Below are 24,135 nucleotides of genomic sequence, written 5' to 3' on the forward strand. Positions count from 1 at the left end.
GTTTAAAGTTCTAGATTAAACTCCATGTAAAGGACTGTGGTTGCCCTCATTGTTCCTTTAGTTAGAATAGTAAGAATAGCGATCTCATATCTATCTTTCTATAATTCTTTTGAGTTTACAAAGCACTTTGCTGATGGGAGTAGACCATAGATGCATCATTATCCCTATTTTACAGATGAAGAAATGGAGGCCCAGAGAGGTTGAGATTTGCATAAATTCACGCTGGCTTAGAGACCAGATAATGGGATGGAATTCTGGATTTGTACTTCACTACTGTGGGGCCCGGAGCAAGTAACCCAACATGAAGAAATCAAATTAGCTGCTGTCCCAATGGAGAGAGTGTTGAACCAAGTCAAGAAGACCTAGTACAAATCCTTTCTCAGATTTTTTTTTAGCGGTGTGACTCTGGAAAGACTCTTAAACCTGTTTGCCTTGGGTTCTTCTTCTCTAAAATGGGCATAATGATAAGCCCCACCTCTAGGGTCATTATGAGGATCAAATGAGATCATGTTTGTAAAGGGCTTTGTAAACTTTAAAATACTGTAGAAATGCTAGTTGTTGCTAGGATATTTATATATTATTATTGTTGCTTTATGCTTATGAGTTTTTGCAGCAACGTGACATGGGAATAGCAGGGGCAGGACCAGTTCGTGGAGGGTCTTCTGGTTTCTTCAATGGTTCCTTCCACTTTTCCACCCAGCTTTCCATCAGAGATAACGATGGGGACTATGGCCATTTTTCTTCTCATAGGAGGGTCTAGAGTCCTTCAGCTTAATCTTTGGGACAAAGGTGATTCTCCATAGAGGAAGGTTTATCCCGGGACTTCTTCCTCAACCCTAGGCTTTCTTTCAGGGTCTGTTTTCCTAAAGTCCAGTTTCTCCTGCAGGGCTTGGTTGGTGGGACTGATGAAGTGGGTAGCTATGACTTCAACCAGGTGGGTTTAAATAAAACAAGATTTTGGGACCCCTTGGTGCTATCTCCCATCTGGTCCAAGTAGATCCGAGTCAAGAGATTGACCTTCTCAACTAAAATTCTTTATAACACTTGGAGTTTTTTAGATGCAACACTGGTTCTGTTTGGAAAGAATGATCAACAGAAACATTCTCAACGACTCTGCTTCCTATATGGAAAATTTTCAAGAGTAAAAGAAGGCCTCCATTCAAACATCTATGACAGCCTTTTTTTTTAAAAGACACATGAGCCATTTAGATCATACCCCCAAACCCTTCTAAATTCTTGGAATTCAGATCAGTTTAATAAGCATTTCCTCTGTACCTAATGTGACTGACCCTGAGCTAGGTGCTGGGAATAAAACGACACAGACTGTAAAGGCATCGACACGGAGACCTTGGGGGGGTGCAGCAGGTTACTCAGTCTGACCACTGGGAGAAATCAGTCACATTGATAAGAGCTTGAAATACAAATTAGAAGAGATGAAACTTTATTCTCAAAGCCGTATGGAGCCCATGAAGCTTCCTGAGCTTGGGAGGGAATGTTCTGGTCTCAGACTGAGGCCTTCACAGCTTGGTAGCCATGTGGAGAATGGATTGGAGAGGTGAGAGCCAATCGAAAGCTTAGGGTTCCAGGTGAGAGGTGATTATGTCTGAACTGGAGTGGGGAGCAGGACCCAACGAACACGAGAGGTGTGGTGGGGACCCAGCCTCTGACTGGATATGGAGGTTGAGGCAGTGACCACAGAGGCTGCAACCAGAGAAGTAGGTTAGTTGAATAGTCAAGCTTTTCTTGTTTTAGCAAATTTGTTTTTCATAGACTAGTCCAGTAGCATCCTCTGTTTTCTTTGCTCGCTTTTTTTTTTTTTTGAGCCCCTTGTGTAATCAGAGTGATTTGCTGGAGAAAGTGGACAACTGGGCCTCAGTTCCAGAAAGGGTCTGGGTTACACTGTGTCTGAGGATCCTTCACCTTCACAGTGAAGCGGCACTTAGCTAGCTATTAATTTTAACATAGCCTGGCTTCATCTTTGCTTTTGTGATTCATCATTGATGCCACAGCTTTATTAGTGGCTAGATCCTTGTTCCAGAGCACTGCCATCAGTTAAGAAATCAGTCCAATGGCCAACAACTCGTTGTTGACTCATTTAGAATTTGTTTTAAGCTTACATCCAGTGAAAAATGGGAGATTATCTGAATAGCAATGGGATCCTGCTATGTGGACATAATTGTAGTTTCATAATAATTGATGGGGATTGACTAGAAAAATGGAAGAAAATGGCTGGCAAGTAGTTTTAGAGGTTTTGATTTTGAGTTTGGTTATATTTTCACAAGAAAAGCCCCAGTGATGGTGTATGTGGAGATGGTATGGCCTGAACAGGGAATGGTGAATGGTTGGAGCATAGAATACTGGAGTAGATTAGCCAAGCAGCTTCCTGCATGGGGATTCCCATGGTGACTCCTGGGCTCCAGGAAGATCATTGTTGGCAGCTGTGGAGAGTATGGTTTTTTTTTGGGGGGGAAGTAACATAAACAGGGAGATCAGCTGGGAGGAGGCTAGTGACATAGTTCAGGCCAAGGCTCTGAACCAGGGTCCTGGGAGAAAATCTGAGGACTGAGGGAGAGGAAAGAATTGAGGATGACTCTTATTTAGTTTTAATCCACAACAGGGAGGATGGTGGTGCCCTCTGTAGTTATGGGGAAGTTAGAAAGAAGGAAAGATTCTGGTTTGTGATATGTTGCTGGAGTCAGGAAGAACTGAGTTCAAGTCTGGCCTCAGACACTGACTAGCTCTGTGACTCTGGCAAAGTCACTTAGCTGTTTGCCTCCGTTTCTTCATTTGTTAAATAAGGATGATAATAATAGTACCTACTTCACTGGGTGATGGTGAGGGTCAAATGTGGTAATGGCTATGAAAAGCAAATGCACTTGACACGTAAACTCTATAGAATATTATTTATTATTAGTATTATCAATGTCTGTAGGACATCCATTTGTCAGTTTTTAACTGGAGCTAAAGAAAAAGACTGAGAAAGATTTGTCCACGTGGACATCATGGTTCAACCCGTGGGAAGTAGTCTTGGGACATGGAAAAATGGTGCTGAGTGTGAATCCCGATTTCATTTTTATCCTTTGTGACAATGGACAAATGACAATGCTTTTCTGATCCTCGCTTTTCTCATTTCTTAAGTGAATCTTAAGTGAATCACAAGCCTGTGAGACAGAGACGGGATTGAGTTTTGGGGCATACCTGGGGGCAGGCTAGAAGAAAGTGTCAGTGGTGTCAGATGGTGCAGGAAGATCAGTCACTGAAGAGCCCCTTGAATTTACCTCATTGGTAGCCTTGGACTGAAGTTTCCATTTGATGAGGTTAGGCCCTGAAGAGAGGAGAGGAAGTGAGAGAAGCAAGTGTAGATAGAATTGGTTTCTGGGCTCTGGAGGGAATCCGCTGGTAGCTTGTGGGGAGGGCAGCTCTGGCAAAGGGCTGGCTTGGCTGGTTGGTTGGTTAGTTTTCAGAGGAGGCAGTGACTGGGGTACACTTGTAGGCAGGAAGGTGGAGCACTGGAAAGTGATTGGGCCATCTGGACCTCCTCCCAGCTTGACCATGGAACAGATTGACTTGGGATAGCATATCTTTTTTGCACCTCAGTTTTCTCCTTTGTTAAAAAAAGGAATTGGGCCAAATCATCTCTAATGTCTTCTCTAGTTCTAACATTTTGTTTAATCTCTCAGGATCTCAGTTTTCTTAGCTGTAAAATTTAGAAAAATATAACTCATTTCCTCTCCCTCTCAGAGTTCTTATGAAAGACAATGAATGTTGGGGGTGGCTGGGTTGTGCAGTGGCCCTGGAGTCAGGAGTACCTGAGTTCAAATCTGGCCTCAGACACTTCATAATTACCAAGCTGTGTGTCCTTGGGCAAGTCACTTAACCTTGTCGCCTAGCAAAAACCTAAAAAAAAAAAGACAATGAATGTGAGATAGTAAGGAACTTTAAAGGACCTGTGCTGTAGACAAAAATCTATCTATATTGCCACTGATGCTGATTGCAGATATATCTATCTATCTATCTATCTATCTATCTATCTATCTATCGTCATCTACATCTACATTTCTCTGTTTTGTTTTTTGTTTTGTTTTTTTAGTTTTTGCAAGGCAACGGGGTTAAGTGGATTGCCCAAGGCCACACAGCTAGGTAATTATGAAGTGTCTGAGGCCAGATTTGAACTCAGGTACTCCTGACTCCAGGGCCAGTTCTCTATCCACTGCACCACCTAGCCACCCCCATCTACATTTCTCTATATCTCTATCTATCTCTATCTCTATCTCTATCTCTATCTCTATCTCTATCTCTATCTCTGTCTCTGTCTCTGTCTCTGTCTCTGTCTCTGTCTCTGTCTCTGTCTCTGTCTCTGTCTCTATCTCTATCTCATCTATGTCTATGTCTATGTCTATGTCTATGTCTATGTCTATGTCTATGTCTATGTCTATGTCTATGTCTATGTCTATGTCTATGTCTATGTCTATGTCTATGTCTATGTCTATGTCTACGTCTACGTCTACCTCTACCTCTACCTCTACCTCTACCTCTACTTCTACCTCTACCTCTACCTCTATTTCTATCTCTATCTCTTTACACTCATATTGCCACTGATAGTGATTGCAGCCCCTAACAATGTAGCAGATTGTCTTTGTCCTGGGCTGTCATCAACTGCCTCAGTTTCCTCATCTGTGAAATGAGGATCATATGAAATAAGATTTGTTAAAAATACTCACACATAGTAGATCCTTAGTAAGTATTTATTCCCCTCTCCATTGGACAAAGCTCATTTTCTCTCCCTGTTGTCTTAGTCCTATTCCTTAATCTAACATTTCTCTCCCAATAGAGTTTACTGGCCTCTTCCATTGTCTTCTCTGTAATGGAATGAAAAGCCAATTTGTGAACTTGAGTCAGCAACCTTGCTTTTCAACCTTTTCCTTTCTCACTTACTTCCTGAGGCTCGGCCCCCTCTTGGCATCACAGCCTCCCTGAGTGCCCTTCCTGCACGCAGCTACTTTGGGCTTGTTGGGTGACTCACCATCCCCATGGCCATTGCTCAGTATTTTCTCCTCATTCAAAGTTCCTTCAGTCAAGATTCTGGTTGTGTTCTTTCTCAGTCTTCTCCCTCCCTTTCTTTTTACTTACCTTTCTTCTTTCCTTTCTCCCTCCCCACTTCCCTTTTTTCCTTTCCTCCTGCATTAGTGCCTTCCATGCCATAGTCTTTCTTCCCCAACTTCTGTTCTCCTCGGAGGTGAAGATACTCTCTAATATTCTAACTGCACAGTTCTTCAGCTTCCCCCCATCCCCATGATGGGTTCTGGTGGCTCACTTCTGCTTCACATCCTGAGTCATGACTTTGATCTTACCGTCTTCCATAAGTGTTTTCCCCTTACACATCCATGACCCACAAAATTTCTTTATCATTATCTGATCATACTCTTGTCATTCCACCATTCTTTCCACCTCACAATCTCGAGCATCCCACTTCTCCACTGCTCTAGTCTTTGAAGTCTTTTGCCTTCATGTTTGATTGCCAGTCTTGAATGATGCCCTCTGAATGTTAACTTTTCTCCTACTATATATATGAAAAAAGTTGGAGAAAATGATGACCCAGGCTGACTGGGTCCCCTCCCAGTTTAGGTCCCATCATCTCAACTGAACTCTCATTATGGCAAGGCTTTTACCAAACCTTCTGATTGAGATACTGTCCTCCTCACTACAAACCCTGGCCTTCTTCTTCAAGCCTCCCTCCCTCTCATATGAGAACCTTGCCTCAAATTTTGTTGGAAAAATTGAGACAATTTGCTCTTCTCTCCTCTTCATGTCATCTCATGTAGTTACTTCTGCTTACTCTCTCCACCCTGTCTTTCAAGAAGTAGGTTTTTCTCCTTGCACAGCAGATCCCTCAAAACTCCATATTTCTGCTCTTTTCCTCTCTCTTCTGAACACTCTGCAGGCTCCCTTTTGACCACATCCTGCCACAGAAACTATTCTTTCCAGTGATGCCAAGCCTTGACTTCTCTGTGGTCTTTGATGCTGTCAATCATCCTCTTCTGTTTGATCTCCTCTTCTTTCTAGGTGTTCATGATCCATCTCTCTTCTGGTTGTCCTCAGTCTGCCTGTTTGATTGCCCTCTCAGTCTTCTCTGCTGGATCCTCATTCAGGTCATGCCCATTCTCTGAGGGGATCCCCCAAGCTCTTCCCTTCTCCCTCTGACATTTTTCACTTGGGATTCTCCTCAATTCCCATGGATTCAGTTATTCTTGGTTATTTGTCTATACCTTATCTCCCCACATATCAGCTGCTTACCTGCCTTGGGTCCATGGGAAAGTCATTTAGCCACTGACCATCTGAGTGTTTTTATTTGCAATGGAAATTAGATTGTGATTATCAATGGAATTGTGATTATAAGTGGGATTATAAATTGGGTTGTGGTTCTAAATGGGTTTATAAAATGGGAAGAAAAATCTCACAGGGTAGATGTTTAACAAGGGCTTTCAGAACTTGACTCTGAATATAAATCATTATTTTTATGTGCAAGTGGTTTCATTTTTCAAGACTATCAATATTGTACATTTGCAAGATGTTTTGCCGTGATTTTACTAATTATTTTTGGAGATAGATTAGTATGCATTGGTCACAGCCAAATATGATACATAGAGAGACGAATGATTTATTAGGTTTGTATAGTATTATGAAAGCAACAGGTTCAATCTGAGGCAAACTTGTTACCAGTCTGTGGCACTCTTGTACCCTTCCTACAGTCTTTTTTTTCCCAAGCTTTTTGTTTCCTGTTCCCTGCCCACAAATACCCAATGCTTCAGGGATCCCATGTCACCTAAGAGTCTCCTCAGACAAAGTAACTCATCTGTCAAAATAATATTTCCTCATTCTTTTCCTTCTTTTTTCCACTTACCCCCTATCAGATCCCTCCATCCTTCAGTACAGAAGATCTCAGGTAGCCCTTAAGAGAAAAGCAATGATAAGGAACATTAATTGGGGGATGATTTCCCAAGCTTCTAATTCTTCTTATTTTTAAATTAAAGGATGAAGTTCATTCGCTCAAATTTCTAAGGGGTGATGGTTACCCTTTTTTAAAAAAATGTATTGATTTAATGCAATGGGGTTAAGTGACTTGTCCAAGGTCACAAAGCTAGCAATCATTAAGTATCTGAGGTCAAATTTGAACTCAAGTCCTCCTGACTTCAGGGGCTGGTGCCACCTAGATGCCCCCCCTTGGTTACCCTTTTTTTAAAAAAAATTAGGATGAAACTTCCTTTGATTACCATTACTTGGTCTCTATATAAAATTTTAACTTTAGTTGCAAATACTGAGATAAAAAAACCTAAAAAACCGCCTAAAACCCAGGACTTTCTTAGCTTGCATCTAAAGTAGCTATTTTATATTATTTCCCATATTAAGAGATATTTTACAGGCCCAAGACTTCACTTCTATAAAGAATGGTAAAAGTGGAAAGGTTAGCTATTTGGTTCTGCCTTTCCATTTCAAAGGTGGGGAAAACTGAGGCCCAGGGAGAGTTGTTGAGTGAAGATTTGGCATTAGACTTCCAACCTCCTTGTATCTGATTCTTCTCCCAGAGCTCTATCTTTGAATTGAGGGGGGGAGGGTTTAATTTACTTTTGATCTAGGATATTTTGTCCCTTAAAATTCAGTTTATTTTCCTAAGAATATGCTTCCCTGTTGTTTTTCAGTATCCGGAATTTAATGCAGAAGTATCTCAATGAGAGAGGTGACTTAACATTTGACAAGATTTTCAATCAGAAAATTGGTGAGTCCTACACTGCATGTTTTCATTTCAGTAGTGATGGTTGTTATGATAGCAAAGTCATTATGTATTTACCATTTACTATTTCGTAGCTGATCAACTGAAAAGAAAAGAGATATTTTTGGTAAGGAAAATATGTCCTTTGGGAAACTTTATTTGCTGATGATTAGAATAAGGGGACCCTTCCAGCAGGGAATAGTGGAAAGACCACAAGCCCCATGAGGCTTTTTTGGTTTGAGGCCTGTTTCTGCCATTTATGAGTTGGGCCCTTGGACTTCTCACTCATTTTCTCGAGTCCCAGCCTTTTCATCTTTAAAATGAGAATAGTAATGCCTTCTGGACCTGGTTGAATGAATGTGAGGGGCTGATAAGATTGTGTATGAAAGCGCTTTGTTAGACAGATGAACTGGACTGAGTCATAGCGGCAGCAGCAGCTACTCAAGTAGCCTCTCAGAAAAGGCCCAATGGACTTGTTTGGATCTGACTCTGCACGTTTCCCTGAAGGGTCCTTTAGCCAGCTCAAAAGGGGACAGTAGGTGAATTATTTGGACTTTGGGAGGAGTTGCTTAGCAGCCAAAAGAGGAGGTTCTGTCTCTCTTTAAAAATTGGTTTTATTTGCCAGTGAGAACTCAGTTGCCCTGAGAACCCCATTCCTTGTTAGAGTTTTCACTTTTCCTTCTTTCTTGTGCCCTTGTCCCCTCACAGGGAGCTAGAGTTTATTCTTCAGAACACAGCTATCTCGGAAGGTGTGATATGGGATCAGAGTCAGAAAACAGGTTCATGTCCCGGTTCTCTCTTATGTGTGACTTTGAGTAAGGGGCATTACTTACCTTGGCTTCAATTTCCTCATCTGTCATATTGTTCTTGATAAAAAAAACAAGAGCCCCTTTGAGCACAATGGAAAAGAAATCTCCTTTTTTGAATCAGGCAAACTTTGGCTCTTATTGGAGTCATCTCACTTAAATGGATAATATGTAAGTTTTTGTTAACTATACAAAATAAAAATAAAATCCTTTATGTCTATCTGTGCCATTGAAAATAAGGACTTTTGGGGTGGCTAGGTGGTACAGTGGATAGAGCACCGGCCTTGGAGTCAGGAGTACCTGGGTTCAAACCTGGCCTCAGACACTTAATAATTCCCTAGCTGTGTGGCCATGGGCAAGCCACTTAACCCCATTTGCCTTGCAAAAAAAAAAGAAACAAATAAGGACTCTTACCCTGTAACATGGGCAATTCTGATATGCCAGTCAGACGTGGGCAGCACTGTTTGCCCACTGGTGAGGCAGGTGTTGATTTTGGCCTGGAATGATGCATAATTATTGGTTCCCAGTTGTCTAGTAGTTAATTCATGGCAAACCTATGAAAAGGGCATGTGAGTGGCAACAGGCTCACCCAAAAGCAAGATGGGAGAAACAGGGAATCATGGACTCATTTGTCTCAGAAGGTGACAATTGACTTGTTTGCTCGGAGGGAGACGTCAGGAGGACTGACTGGACAAGTAGTCTCCTGGTTACTATTTTTTCTCCCATTTCCAGAAAGCAAATCCCTGAACAATATTTCATTCTCAGTCAAGACAGGATTCATTTATCCTCTGACTCTTACCTAGTGTGATAACCAACAGAGCTATCAAGCCCCTTCCCTGAAATGATGAATAGGCTGATGCTAGGGCTTTTGGTGTGCTGACCATTACCAATCTTGGGAGAACTCTCTAGCTGAGTTGATGGTTCCTGACAGGGTGCCCTGGCCACCAACGCTGACTTAAGGTGAATCTTCCCATAAAGTGAGGAGGCTTGGTGACGCTACATTCAACTCTTGCCCTCCTTGGCTCCTCCTTCTCCATTTTAAGATTGAGTTGGCATGTCTTCAAGATTAACTAAGTCCTCTTCACTAGTGGAACATTGACTCATGGAGAATATCATATGAGTAACCATCTAGTAAGAAGAGGGATCATAACAATGGAGAGATTTAGGACCTTTGGGATCCTCCATAAAGAGCTAGGTCAGGTGCAAATGGGGAAGACTGGGTGGGTGGGGGGAGTTTTTGCTAATTGATAATAATCAGTGAGTCATCCTCTGTTGCAATATAGATCCCAGGGCATGAAATGTGCTGGGGTGAGAAGGCCATTGTGGTCAGAGAATGGCAGGAAGTGTGAGGAGGCTCCAGGTCCTTGGCTGCCCGGGGGAGACAGAATTGATTTCTTTAAATAATGACAAAAGTTAGGTTTTTGTTCCATTTGTTCTGGCTTCTGTTTCATTCTGTGAATTTTCATACTCAAAGTTCATTCAACAGACACTGAGCACTAACAACATGCCCAGAAGCCGCTTGGTAGTGAGGTCGGAGAAAGGCGGCACCTGAGTATGTATAGAGTCTGTCCTCGAGAGGCTCCTTGCTAGCGTCCCATACACACATGTACACATGTGCACACACACACACACACACACAGCAGGAATGGGAAAAGGTCCTCAAAGGAAGGCTGCAGTGAAGAGGAAGAGCGCGATGCCCTCAGGATCGAGGCCAAGGTGGCAAGAGGGAGGGGATGAGCAGCACCTGAGATCTTTAATGGAAGAGAAGGATTTCACCAGGTTCATGGAGAAAGAGGAAGGCAAGAGGAGAACTAATCAAATGGTGAAAGTGACTTTGGGCTGTGCTCGCTTTTCTAATTTAAAAGCAAAATAAAATAAATGACTAGAGAGAGAATTGTTATCTGTAATATCTTTATTATCTAAAGAGCCAGTGTTTGGTGGAGTGGAAAGAACCCTGACTTTGACATCTAGAGCAGGTTTTCTATTGACCTCTGTAGGGCCTAAAGTTCTTTATGTGTAAAAAGAATAGCTGGGCGACCCCCACCCCCCAGCTCTGAAGCCCAGGAGCAGTTATTTTTTCCCAGCCAACATATTGTGTAGACCTGTCTGAAGTGTTGCAGCCAGTGAGATTCTTTCCAGTTCCTCTTTGAACTCTTCTTTTCGGCTTAGGACCAGGCTGGAGATTGGAGACCCCAATTCCTTTTCCTCTCTTATTCCACCATCAATCCTTGTCCTTTTGAGCTGTGGTCAGACCCAGCTCCATCATCTCTGGTTTCTGATCTTGGTTCCCCAGTTGAGTGGCCATCACATCTTCTTTATGGGCCTTTACACGTGCTTTTTCGATGGACGGTTGCTGCAGATTTAGAGAGGGAATGTCACGTCGGTCATTGCTGTGGAGGTGAAGTCCTGTTAGCATCTGATGCTTGATGTGGCCCAAAGGGTGCTGGATTCCATTTTGGCAGGTGAGAAAAAGCCAAACAGATATGAGGGGAGGAGGAGGAGGAGGAGGAGGATGGGATATGTCTGCTGAAGCTGGGGGTCGTGTTGGATGGAAAGGCCTGGGTATGACTGTAGGAGTGTGTGAGGAGCTCCTGGCTTCCTTGGGTGTGAGGAAGGAGTGAAAGCCTGCAAGGTAGAAGTGGGGAGGATTTCAGGATGAAGTCAGAGATTCCAGAAGCCTCCTCCAGGGAGTGGTAGCCTGGTAATTGCTTCTGAGGAAGCTGGAGAACCCAGAAAAGGAAGGTTCTTTTAACCAATTGCTTCAGCATCAGAAGTGATTTTTTTCAGTTGAAATGATTTTAAAGAAGATGCACTACTATGCATTTTGCCATGGCAGAAACACCCACTGACTGTGTTTCTTGTAAAGGCATAATTGAATATAACCTAACCAAAATTCTACATGTCTTTGAAAAACTGATGGTATTACCTGTGACTGTTAGCCCAGCTTGGCCCCTATTTTCTTTTTCTCTCCTTTTTCAGTATTCTTCACTTTCTTTGCCTTTCTTCCTTATCCCCCTCTTCCTCTCATTCCTGTCTTTTTCTCACTCTCCTTGTACCTTTTTTGAGGCATCCTCTTTTCTTCCCCCCCCCTTTCATTTTGCTCCTTCCCCATTATTACCCAACATTTTTATTTTCCCTTCTACCAATCCCAGATCTGATTTTGAGAGACGACATGCTGACCAGGTCTGGGGGGCCGTGGTTTTCTAGATGTGCTATAGCAAAAATTCTTGTCGAGCAAACTTTCTATGATTTAGAACTTTTCTGTAGGCTTACTTGAATATTAACCTAAAGATAGTAATGGTAGAAGCTGGTTGACCCAAAGTTCATCTTCCTCCAAATATTTTGGGAAGTTAAAATGTCACTCATTCATCACTCAAACCTTGACATAATTAAATAGATAGCATTAAAAAAAGCTTTCCTTACAGAAATTCATTATTTTATCAAGATCCCTTTAAGTCCTATATTTGGTCAAAAGGACCCCTTTATATATTTTCTTCATAAGATAAAAATGAAGAAATCAGAGCCCTTACTTTGGAGTAACCTAAAGCATAGACACTCCCAGTAGACTGAAGACATTAGTTTGTATGTTTATATAAAACCTAGGCCATTAAGTCACTAACTTTCTAAATTTGTAATCATAAGAGCATAGCTCTAAAGCTGGAAAGGATCTCACAAGTCATAAAGTAAGTTTCTTATATGGAAAATTAGTGATGCTCATAATGGATATTTGTTTCTCAATTATAAAACATCTTCATTCTGTTTTAATTTAAGTTGCACATGTTCTCAAACAGTTCCATGATCAAATGGTGGACTGATAAAGTGTAGTAGGAACAAGTGTCCTTGTATACATTATCTCCTGATCCTTGTCTTAGACAACTGATCACCCTGCATCATAAGAAAATTTCATGACATGGAGTTTACTTATAATGACTTAGTGGTGAATAACATTGTTCAGGGCTCAGTGCTGCATGGAAAATTCTGATATATGATATCCATTAGAGAATTATTTTTGCATTCATATCTCAATAATGTGGCATGGCATAGCGGATAGAGAGTTGGCTTTGATACAGGTTGACCTTGGGTCCAAGTATCACCTCCAAGTTATCACCAAGTATCCTTCCTGGCCATGTGGCCCTAGCCCAGGCAGTCACCTAAAAGGCTTTAGACAAGAGGTCTAAGAAATAGAGCCAAATCAGATCAAAATGTAATTGGGAGGGGGCAGATAGGTGGCACAGTGGATAGAGGGCTGGCCCTGGAGTCAGGAGGATCTGAGTTCAAATTTGGCCTCAGACACTTAATAATTGCCTAGCTGCGTGACCTTGGACAAGTGTCTCATTGCCTTGGATAGATAAAATTTAATAAAATGTAATTGGGAAATGTTTAGCAAAATAAATAAAAATATAGCATAGATAATATTAATTTGTAGTTTGCTTAATCAACATGAAGAGTCAGTGATCTGTTTCTATTAGAGTCTGACACCACTGCCCTAGACTTTTTAGGATCCAGGTTTTGGTTAGGACATCCCTTATGCCACTGAAATCCCAGGATGATGGTAGATACGGTCCTGAACTCACACTTACTTGTGTGATGCCTTGTGATTCCACTGGCATGGGAACCTCTTGTGGATATGGCAGCTCTTAGCAAAGAGATAATTAGAAATGTGAAAGGATGCTCAGAGATTGTGCAGAAATTTTTCTGTGTGTCTCATCTGTAGAACTGAATGTTTCTGGAAGGAAACAGGGTATGGCCCAGCATCCATCATCATTCTGTGGACATGCCTGTGGATATCCAGTGTTTCACAAGTGAATTGGGATATGAGACTCTTTGGAGTTTGCCTGAGATGCACTGACACAGCACCCTTAGGGTACAGGGACATGGGGGAGCAAACTGCAGGAAAGCAACTCCATCCCATAGGGAGACTTGAAGCTTCTTTCATACAGGTGTGTGTGTGTGTGTGTGTGTGTGTGTGTGTGAGAGAGAGAGAGAGAGAGAGAGAGGTGTTTACCTATCTATAAATATAGAGATCTATCTATATCTTTATATTGGGTCAGCTAGATGGCACAGTGGATGGAGTACTGAAGTCAGGAGATTTCAGATGCACTTCCTACCTATGTGACCTTGGACAAGTCACATAATCCCGATTGCTTCACATCTAGGGCCATTTCCAGTCATCCTGAATCATATCTGGTCACAGATTCAGATAGTTCTGGAGGAGAAAGTGAGGTTGGTGACTTAGCATAGTCCCCCCACCCCAACTCAAATCTACTTCATGGTCTTTGAGAACAAAGGACAAAGCATCACATCAGCATTACCTCTCTATGTCTATATTTCATTGGGCCCTAGTTGGTTCTCTAATGCTCAGAGCATCCCACCTGGAGTGAGGAGGACTTGCATTCAAATCTTGCCTTAGATACTTCCTAGCTGGGTGACCCTGGGCCAGTCACTTCACCTTTGTTTCCTCATCTGTAAAATGAGCTGGAGAAGGAACTGGCAAAAACCACTCCAGTATCTTGGCGAAGAAAGCCCCAAATGGGGTCAGGAAGAGTTGGGCACAAGTGAAAAATGACTCAAAAACAAATATCTGCAATTCATATTTTATTGTTTAGGAGGAAAAATGGTATTAACATGAGCATTTTCTTATTAAAAAAAACCCCTCATTTTCCTTACTCAAAATTCCATGCTGTGGAATACTATGCTGGAGAGATTAATCTGGCCTCCTGAAAAGCTGGAATTCTCAGAACCCTGAGAGATGGTTGGTGACACAATGGGTAGTGAAAGCACCAAACTTGAAGGCCAGAACACCTGAGTTCAATCATTGTTCAGATGCTCCTTGGCTGTGGGATTCTGAGCAAGTTGCTCAGTCTCTGTCTCAATTTCTTCCTTTGTACAATGGAGACCATAATACATATAAATTCTGTTCTAACAATTGAGATAAAAAAATCTGAAATTCTACCTTCTTTTGACAGAAAAGCCTATAGCATCACTTGTCACTATTATCCTGACTTCATACAAGGAAAGAGACAAAATGGAACAAGAATTAAAAAAATTAAAGGATTCATTTTTATAAAACTAAAAAGTTTTATTTTAAAAAATGTAGTAAATATAGTGCAGACTTGACTATTCATCTTTTTTGTTTTTTAAGTAAAATTTTATACCTTTATGTCAAAAGTTTTCTGTTATTTTTCTTTTGTAAAAAATTATAAATTTATATTATATTTTCTATTATATATTGTAGTATAAATATGTAGAAATGAAGAAAATTGATATAAACCCCCCTAATTTAAACAAGAGAAATATATTCTTTCCCTTTTATGAAGTCCTACTAATATTTGGCTATCTTTGGTCTTTTAAAAAAATATATATATAATGCATACATACACACATAGAAATATATGTGTACATACTTCCATGTCTTTATATGCGGACATGTAAATGTATGTGTTAACATTTTTGGACAGTAGGCTGTCATTTCAGTGTTGATGATATTGCTTTGTTTCACATTGTATTCATGTTTTCTTATTTTTTTTTGTATTCTTCATCTTTGGCTTTTAAGGCCCTCCCATATTCCATTCTGTTATCACTTGGATATATTTGTGTTTTGGGGTTTATTTTTCATCATACCGCCCTTTCTTTTCATTTTCATGATCCAATACCGATTTGTCTGACTTTTTTGTATCTCATGACTGTCTGTTGCCCTTTCTTTGTGTTTCTTGTAAAATCCATTTTTTTTAAATTTAAACACTGATTTGCTGGGAGTTTGATTGATTTATATTTAATATTTAATTTCTTAGGTTCATCTTTTCCCTTCATCTCTTAGCATTTTGTGATACTTACCCTTCTCACGATCAAGGAGATTTGCTTCGGGACAATCATTCTAACCAGTTCCTGGTCATTCTCATCTCATCCCAAATGTCACTCTTTGCTTTTGAAATTTTTTTTTCTCTTTCTCTGAAATATCCTTTGAAACCTAACTGGGATATTTCTGTCTATGGGCAAGACTAAGTCTGCTTGGCAAAGTGGCCTGGTACCCTGAGACTGAGCTAAGAGGGGCTTGATAAAAGGGCTCAGGCCTTGCTACCTTTACCATCCCCTCCTTGCCAAACCTGGTGGAGACTGCCAGGACCCTGGACCAAGAGCCTTGGGAGTCACAGACCGCCAAGGCTGTTTCCAGGTCATGGCCTGCAGCCATCCAGGAGGGGAGAGGGCTCTCTAGAGAAAGGGCCCCTTTTACTTAACACCAACTACTGATCACCTGCCACTGAGAACCAGCTAAGTGTGGACCCACTTGCACCTTGGTCCCTGAAGCTTCTTCCCAAAGAAGTGGAAGCCTCAGGAGCCAAGGTTCTCTTAGCCACAGTTCTTGGCTCTGTCAAAGGGTTCCAAGTCAGAAGCTGATGGGATTTTATTGGATGAAATGACTTTAGAGATGGTGTCCTACTCTCCACTTTGCTGCTGTAGTTGGGGACCAGGAGGACAGCTTCTGACATCTGCTCCATCTCAGCAGGAGCTCCTTGAGAGCCCAAACTTGTTGACTTTTCTCTTTTGAGGCTTAGCACCATTTTTTTTACACAGAAGTCCTTAATAAATACCTTTTCATTCATTCAAGTGTATATATCTCTTTGGGAATTCTTCATAGTCTAAATCCTCAGATTCCTATCTCTTACCCTTGGCTGAGTTTTTCTTGTTAGGTAATTCTGAGTTCAGAGCACATACTACTGAAATTTGTACATGTTATTTTTCAGCTTTTCCAGTAATCTTGCTTCATCCTTGAAAAGTCCTCTCTGATTTTTATATTGTTTCTTGGTAAGTATTTTGTATGTGTCTGCTGTAAGTGTAAAGGATTTCCACTTCTCATTGTAATGCTGGAATTTAGTATTCTATATCTAGGTAGGCTCACTCTTGGATTCTTCTTTGTTAGGACTCTGGGAATTTTTTATTTGTATTTTCCCACTTGTTGCTGCTTCTTAATTCTGGGAGACTTTCACTTGGGTATTTTTTAAAATATTGTGTTCAGATTCATTTGTTTTTTTAAATTATTTGGGATTTCCGTAATCTTGAGAACAGAATCTTTCCTCTAGGTTTGACATGAGAATTTGTATATTTTCCAATACTTTTTGTATAATTTTATGGCATTTTAACTTACTTTAATTGTTTGTTGACATGAATTTTTTTCAATTGATATTTTATTTTTCCAATTGCATGTTATGAAAAATTTTCAACATTCATCTACATGCATAAGCATTTTTTTTGGCTTTTTGGCTTTTTGCAAGGCAATGTGACTTGTTCAAGGTCACACAGCCAGGTAATTATTAAGTGTCTGAGGCCATATTTAAACTCAGGTCTTCCAGACTCCAGCACCAGTGCTCTATCCACTGTGCAACCTAGCTTCCCCCATATGCAGATTTTTAAGTTACATAATTTCCTTCCACCCTCCCTTCCCACTCCCCTCTCCTCAGCAGCAGTCAGGTAAATATTTGTATATATACATTTATGTTTAACATGTTTATAGATTAATCTTTTTCTGAATGAGGAATTAACATTAAGGGAAAAGAAAGAAAACTATGAGATAGGAAAGAAATATATAAGAGAAATTTTTAAAAAGTCAATGTAGTTTCATTCAAATTCTGTAGGATTTTTTTTGGTTTTATTTTTCTTCTTCTGGATGGGTATAGCATTGTCCCTAGCTGGTCTCCTAGAGTTGTCCTAGCTTTATGAACAGCTGGAGGAACTGCCTCCATCAAGGTTGATCAGATCACAATGTTGTTTAATGTGTATAATGTTCTCTTGGTTCTGCTCCCTTTGCTCAGCATCAGTTTCTGTAATTCATTCCATGCTTCTCTGGAGTTGGACTGTTCATGGTTTCTTACAGAAAAATAATATTTCATAACATTGCTTCTATGCATTTTGAAATATTTCCTACAATGATCAGTTCATTGATTATTTTCACCTAGTCTTTTTGATTTTTTAATCATAATTTAAAAATTTCAAACCAAACCTTTATTTGATGATTTTACTGATTATTTTTTGTGTCATTTATGTCTTTGACAACAGCTTTTGGAATATCTTGGATTTTCTTTTTTTTTATTCTATATTTTTTCCTGGAACTTTTATAGCTTCAGCGTTCCAGCACATGTTCAATTTTGATTGAATTTGTATTTTCTGTGTTTGTGTCCATTCTCTCACCTTCCCTTCCTCCTTACCCTCCCTCCCTTCCTTCCTTCCTCCCTCCTTCCCTCCTTTATATCTTCCATTCTTCCTTCCTTCTTTCCTTCCCCTCTTTCTGATGAGCTTGTCTTTCTGAACTTCTCACCTTGCCATTTTGGGTGGGAGTTCTGTTGTGGGTTTTCCAAAGGACTTTTGTGTTTCTGTGACTGATGGCCACAGGCATGTATAATGTGTATGGGTTTTCACAGTGCTTCCCACTTAATGACTTTAGGGGTGACTGGAATCCTAATTTTGGTGGCAAGAAATCACCTAATAAGCTTTTTATGGGCCTGCTATGGGCCAGGCATGTTGCCTTCAAGGAACCTATGCTCTAATGTGGAAAGAATTGGGTCCTAAATAAGCATGTACAAAGCATATAGAATGCCAGAAGTGAAGGTCCTTTCTGGGGTCCTGTAAAGTCTGCACCATGGTTATTTGGGAGACCACAGATTTTGATCATTTGGGATCATAGGACCTGAATTTGAATGTTAGCTCTGACACCGGCTGTTTATCTGTGGGCAAATCATTGTATTTAAATATTTGAGACTTCCATATTTGTCAGTTGTGGATACCATTCTTTCATGATGGACTTCCTAGTGTTGCTGTGACCCAAGGACCGCTGAAATGAGGAGTAATGGTAGCTTTCACTGTACTGATGATATTCTTTGGTTCAAAGTCTGATGACTAGTCATTAGATACAGATACTGTATTTTATTGTATGTATATATATGTATATATATATATGTATATATATACATATATATGTATATATATATATATATATATATATATTAGATACAGTTTATACTGAACCCAGAAAGTGACAGGAATGAAGACAATGGTTGTCTGCTGCCCAGAAAAGAGACTGCATCTTCCTCATTCTTGTGGTGGATTTTTGTACTCTCATGGGGATGGATATATTTTCCCATTGGTACAGACCACAGCCTTTACTTTGTAATTCTTCTTAAGAACTGTTTGTTCATATCTTATATATCTTGGATACTAAGCCCTTTTCAGAAAACTTGGATACGAAGAATTTTTTTTTTTCCTATTTGACCACTTCCCTTCTTACCCTAGATGTGTCATTGTTGTCTGGGAAGAAGCTTTTCATTATCAAGTTCTCTCTTTTGCTATAGACACAGTATTATAATAGTTCCTTTAGTTACTTTACTTTAACCTTTTTTTAAGATGACCCTATTTCCCCTGATTCTCTCGTCCTCACCCTTGATCCCTTCTTCTTATTGGATTTTTTCCTTCTTCCACTTCTCCCCTTCAACTAATCCTGTTTGGTTTTTAAATTTTTCTTTTTTGCATTCTTTTTCAAAAAGATTTCTTTCATTCTCTTCATTATTCATCTCTTTCTGTTTACTCGAGACAATCATTTTCTGATTCATGATCCTTACATTTATTTATCTGATCTTTCTCTTTTTCTATAGTATTCAGGCAATCAAAGATTTCAAGACATCCATTCTAGGCTCTCCCCACTAGGTACTTTCTGGTCCTGCTTGTGGGGTTTACCCCATGAATTCCCCTTTTCACTTCCAGAACAATGTCAATGAGAGGAATGATTATTTCCCTCTTGTGTTAATAACTAATAATTGAATCAGGACCAAGGTTTTCACCCTTTTCTGTGTCATCCAGTAATCACTCAGCCTTTTCTTTTTTATTGATATTTTATTTTTACAAATACATGTCATGAAAGTTCTTTCAACATTCATCCATATGCATAAATATATTTTTAATCAAATTTCCTTCCACCCTCCTCCCCTCAGCAGCACTCAGGTTAACATTGTACATACATATTTTTTATAAACATGTTTGCAGATTAGTTATTTTTAGCACTAGGAATTAGATTGAGGGGAAAAGATACATAAGAGATGATAATTTTTATAAAAGGTTCATCAGATTCTGAAGTTTTTTTTCCTCTAGATGACCCTAGCATATCACTCCCTCCTTCCTCTTCCCTCCTCCCTTCCCTCTCCCTCCTCTTCCTCCTTTCCCTCCCCCTTCTCTTCCTCCCCCTTGTGTAGACTACCATGTTGTCGCATTCACTTGTAGGTAGGGGTCCCCAGGTTCTGTCCATAATGCCCCTCATCCACCTCATCATGGCTGCTTCCCCTTGACTTCTGCCTTCCCAGTCAGCAGATGTCCTTCACACAATTCACACCTAGTTGACTTGTTATCATTTAACAAAGATAATGAATGGGCTGTAGCATCTGGTGACCTACTTTAAGTGAGGAGGAGATTGAGGGACTAAAGTCACCCCCGCCTTTTTCAGTTGTAATAATTGAACTTGGATGGGAATTTCTTAAAAGCAAGGAGAGGGTTGTGTTGAACTTGTAATTCACTGCTAACAAATTTCATTAGCAGTTTGCTTTTTAAAAGTATTTCCTCGATGCTTTTTGTTGTCATAGACATTTTCTGATATAGCTGTTCTCGGTAGCAAAAGAAAACCTGTTAAACAGGATTGACCAACAGTCATCTAGTCCTGACAAAGGGATACACTATTTGCTCTCCAAGTTCCCAACTTTCCTCCCTACTGAGTGGAAAAGTGCATATTATGCCATCTGTTCTCTGGAAGCAAGATTGGACAAGCAATTTACTTTCTCAGAACACAGATTAATTTTAGATTCATATTGAAATGCCAGTTTACTTGAATTAGAATTGCAGTTGTCAAGAAATGAAAAACAGGTGAAAAATAGACAAAAGATGGTAAATAAGAAATAAAATCTATCCTTCTTCTAAGAACATCATTTCACCTTTTCATCGTCATTTTCTCCAGTAATTCCTTCAGTTCTGCCTTACTCCAAGTTGGCTGAAATTATGGTTAAGTGGCGTGGTGGGGGGTTAGGCAGAAGATCTCATACATCATTTCTTTGCTACCACCAGAATTCCTAAAATACAGGGGAAAATATTTTTTCTTAGATTGAAGCCCCACATTGATGGGGTCATCTACCCCTCAAGATGGAATATCGATTAATAATGCTTTGTGGAAGTTGGATCTTGAAGCTCTCACACAAGTTAAATACAGGAAAATGTATGTGTTAGTAGTGTACCCCCAGTGGCTAGTGGAGATGAGCAGTGGCTAGGGGATCATGTTCTGCTGGGGCCATGGGTGACCTGCTTCACCTTCCTGGGGGTCAGACAGTGCTGTAGAAATAGAAGCTGCACATTGGCTGTGCTCTTTATTGGTAGAACTTTCCACACTGAGAATTCCCAGCATGGATAACCTATTAGACTGAGGTATTAAAAAAAGTCCTGCAGATACTTTTAGGGGAAAAAAGTTGAGTACTGGGTGAGAATCAGCATTAAGATATCTTCCAAAATCTTTTCTCTTTCCAGGGAATTCTGAAAAAGCAAGTCTTAAGTTCCTTGATCCTTGAAGGTAGGGCTATTTAGTTCCTTCTGACCTTGGTTTATTTGATCATAGAAGGGAAAAACAGATAAAACAGATAACCAGGCATTAATGTATAAATAAAGTGCAGCCTTGTTAACAAAAGCTTGAATGTCAAGGTTGAGTGACCTCATCCCTCTTTTGACTGGTCAGGCCCCTGTTGCCTCTCTCTTGGGCCCCTGATGGCTCCCTTATGGGCCTGGCTCCCTCGTGGGGCCTGGTTTCCCAGTTCTGCAGGTGGTTCAGGGGCAGCTGTGTCGATTATGGCTCTTAGATCAGAATTGGATGGGGTGGGGTGGATTACTCTCCCTGCCCCATCCCCAGTGCCCTTACTGTATTGGTGGCACGTCCCACTCAGTAGAAAGCTGCTCATGGCTATTTGGGGGTGCATTGGGTCAAGAGAGCTTTGAGAGTTTTCAGAACAGTTGAGTGAGGCTTGTACAGCAGGACCAGAGAGACTTTCTAGTCCGGGACAGATGTTGTGGCCTCTCGGGGCGGGGTGGGGGGGAAAGTTGCTTCAAAGAATGTGTTCCCTCCCTTGTCCCCATTGAGAAGCAGAGAATAGAGGTGCCTCAGAGATTTTGGGGACACCTTACTCTGGCCATTGAGAATCCAACTGCTAAAAGGAGCAGAACTTGGGAGTTCAGTTGAGTTTCTGCCCTGGGGACCACCAACAGGAGCCTTAGATGAGGAGAAACAGGAAAATGTAGTAAGTTGCCTCCCTCTGTTCTTTTCTAAGTTGGTGTCCACTCTCCCAGGGTCTTTTTTGTTGTGTCTTTATGAGAAGGCCCGGTCCACATTTATGGAGAAGTAGTGTTTGTAATGACATAACTATACCAAGAAGCTCACTGGTGGGAGCCTATGAGCCATAGCTCATAGCTCTAGAAAGGTTCCCTTTAGTACTCTAGAACCTGGAAGGAGCTTCCCTCTGGGGAAGTAGTCTAGAAGGGGGTCCTCCATTGTGGGAGTACCCCTAGGATTCATGGTAATGGACAGTCACTCTCCCAGGGACTGAACCTAGCTAACTTGTGAGGGTGGGATAGGAAAGGGGAATATTCCTAAGAGGACTCTACAAAAATAACCAGTGTGAGCTGGGCAAAAAGGAGTTCTTAATGGATGAAATAAATAAATTAAAATAAATTACAGAAAATGAGCAGCATTTTCAGTAGCAAAAATTGACAGATGCATTGGAACTTAGATCTGGGAAGGACTTCCGGCTGCCATTCCTTCAACACCCCTTTCTGCCCTCCCTTTCCCTGAAGTAAAGAAAACTCCCCACTTTCTAAGGCAACCTGGTGAACATTTGTGGGGCTGCTATTGTTTCGAGGTTTTTCTCAGCATCAAACCCAAATTTGCATCTTTGCACCTTCCCCCTTTTCTCATGGTTCTTCCCTGGGCTCAGACAGATTAAGTCTTTCTCCTCTCCCACAGGCCAGCTGCCATATCTTTATCATCATTTCTCAACAATCAGCCTCTTAACCGCATCTCTTCTGTCTGTGTGAGGTTGATTTTTGTTCCCAGATGAAAGACTTGATACTTATTTATCCTCTGTTGATCCCCTCCTTCTAGCTTGTGGAAAACTTTGAGAAGCCGGCAAACTTTGTCCTCACTAACAAAGCTTCCAAGCAGCACAGGGTGTAGCTGGGCTGTTGCCACAGGTGTCACTGGATCACCAATGACTTACCCTTGGGTTGTGCCCATTCAACCGCTTCTTAATCTATCCTATTTTTATTGAGTCCCCCTCTCTGCAAGTTTGGCAAGGGAAATTTTGTCAGGGGCTTACTGAAAATCTAGATAAACCATGTCTCAGTGTCAGATGTAGCACCCTTTGCAAACTCTTAACATGCTATCAGAATTATGGCTATTATTATTATTTCCTTAATTTACCAGTTCAACAACCCTTTTGCCAAAAGAAATGAGATTAGTCTATCATGAGTGGCTCCGGCCATGGCTGTGCCAGCCTTTGGTGACCAGTTGCTTCCTTTTCTAAACATTTATGAAAAATTTATTGGAAGAACCCATTCTAGAATCTTGCCAGCAATCAGAAGTTGAACTTACTGCCCCTGTGGCCTGCCAGGGAATTTACTGGAGTAATAACTAGACTGTTTTCTTCTGTTTTTTTGAAAGATTAGCCCTTCTCCAATCACGTCATTGTTTCTCCCTTTCTTCATGAACTTTCAAATCACTGATGGGGGTCCAACAACTGTGCTTCCCTAATTTGGATGTCAGCATAATTAAGTTTATTGAATCAGCAAAAGTTTATACTTCTCGTAGACTGATGTCAGAGCTTATTTCTCTGTGTTAATATGGTTACAACTATCTTCATATTATCAAAATAAACAATTTACTTTAATATTACAGGTATAATTTAAATTAACTACTTGAATTGCAAAGTAAATGATACCTTTATTTTTAATTAAAACTATTTGTTAGTCGTAGTCTGGTTTACAAACTTTATGATATTGCTTTTTGGCTAGTGCAGTGACTAGGAGTGTTACCTACTGGATTGTTTGTGCTAGATACAAAGACTTGGCTCAAGGATATTCTATAATTTAGCAGATGAGTTGTACTATAACAGATTTTTTATTATAAAGTAGAGAAAAGTTTAGTTTGTTCAAAGACCCTCAGCCCACCCTCAGGAGATGTATGTTCCGGGACAATTCTGAACTTCTCAAGGAAGATTTTGGAAGCAGCTGGAAGCAATTTTCCTCACCTGTAAAATGTGAGGGGATTAACCTGGAGAGTCTTCAAGGGTCTTTCCAGCCCTGATCGGTTTTTCTGGGGCTGTGGTTCCTTCCAGGTCCAACATCTCATGTTCCAAGCTCTCTCAGCATCTGTTCATTGTTCTGGGGTAGGTCTTCTCCAAGTCTGATGTTATAGGTTCCAGGTTGTTTGTTTTTCAGTTTTGATTTCACAGTCACTAAAGACCAGCTGGAGCACCAGTTGGTAAAATGACATTTTTG

The 24,135-nt window shown here is 40.6% G+C and overlaps 1 protein-coding gene across 5 annotated transcripts in view; it reads left to right on the forward strand.

The window, feature by feature from the left end:
• The window catches only part of GRK3 (G protein-coupled receptor kinase 3), a 179,316-nt gene that overhangs the window by 43,179 nt on the left and 112,002 nt on the right, over positions 1–24,135 (forward strand). For 4 of the 5 annotated variants that reach the window (XM_074206156.1, XM_074206158.1, XM_074206155.1 and 1 more), the window contains one exon: positions 7,698–7,774. In XM_074206156.1, the coding sequence (XP_074062257.1) occupies positions 7,711–7,774 (64 nt within the window). In that variant the 5' untranslated portion in view covers positions 7,698–7,710. Of the gene's footprint in view, positions 1–7,694; positions 7,775–24,135 lie in introns of those variants that run through there. The other variant, XM_074206160.1, reaches the window with a different exon arrangement.

The sequence above is a fragment of the Macrotis lagotis genome, chromosome X (genome assembly GCF_037893015.1).
Source record: "Macrotis lagotis isolate mMagLag1 chromosome X, bilby.v1.9.chrom.fasta, whole genome shotgun sequence".
In the NCBI taxonomy this organism is placed as follows: Eukaryota; Metazoa; Chordata; class Mammalia; order Peramelemorphia; family Peramelidae; genus Macrotis; species Macrotis lagotis.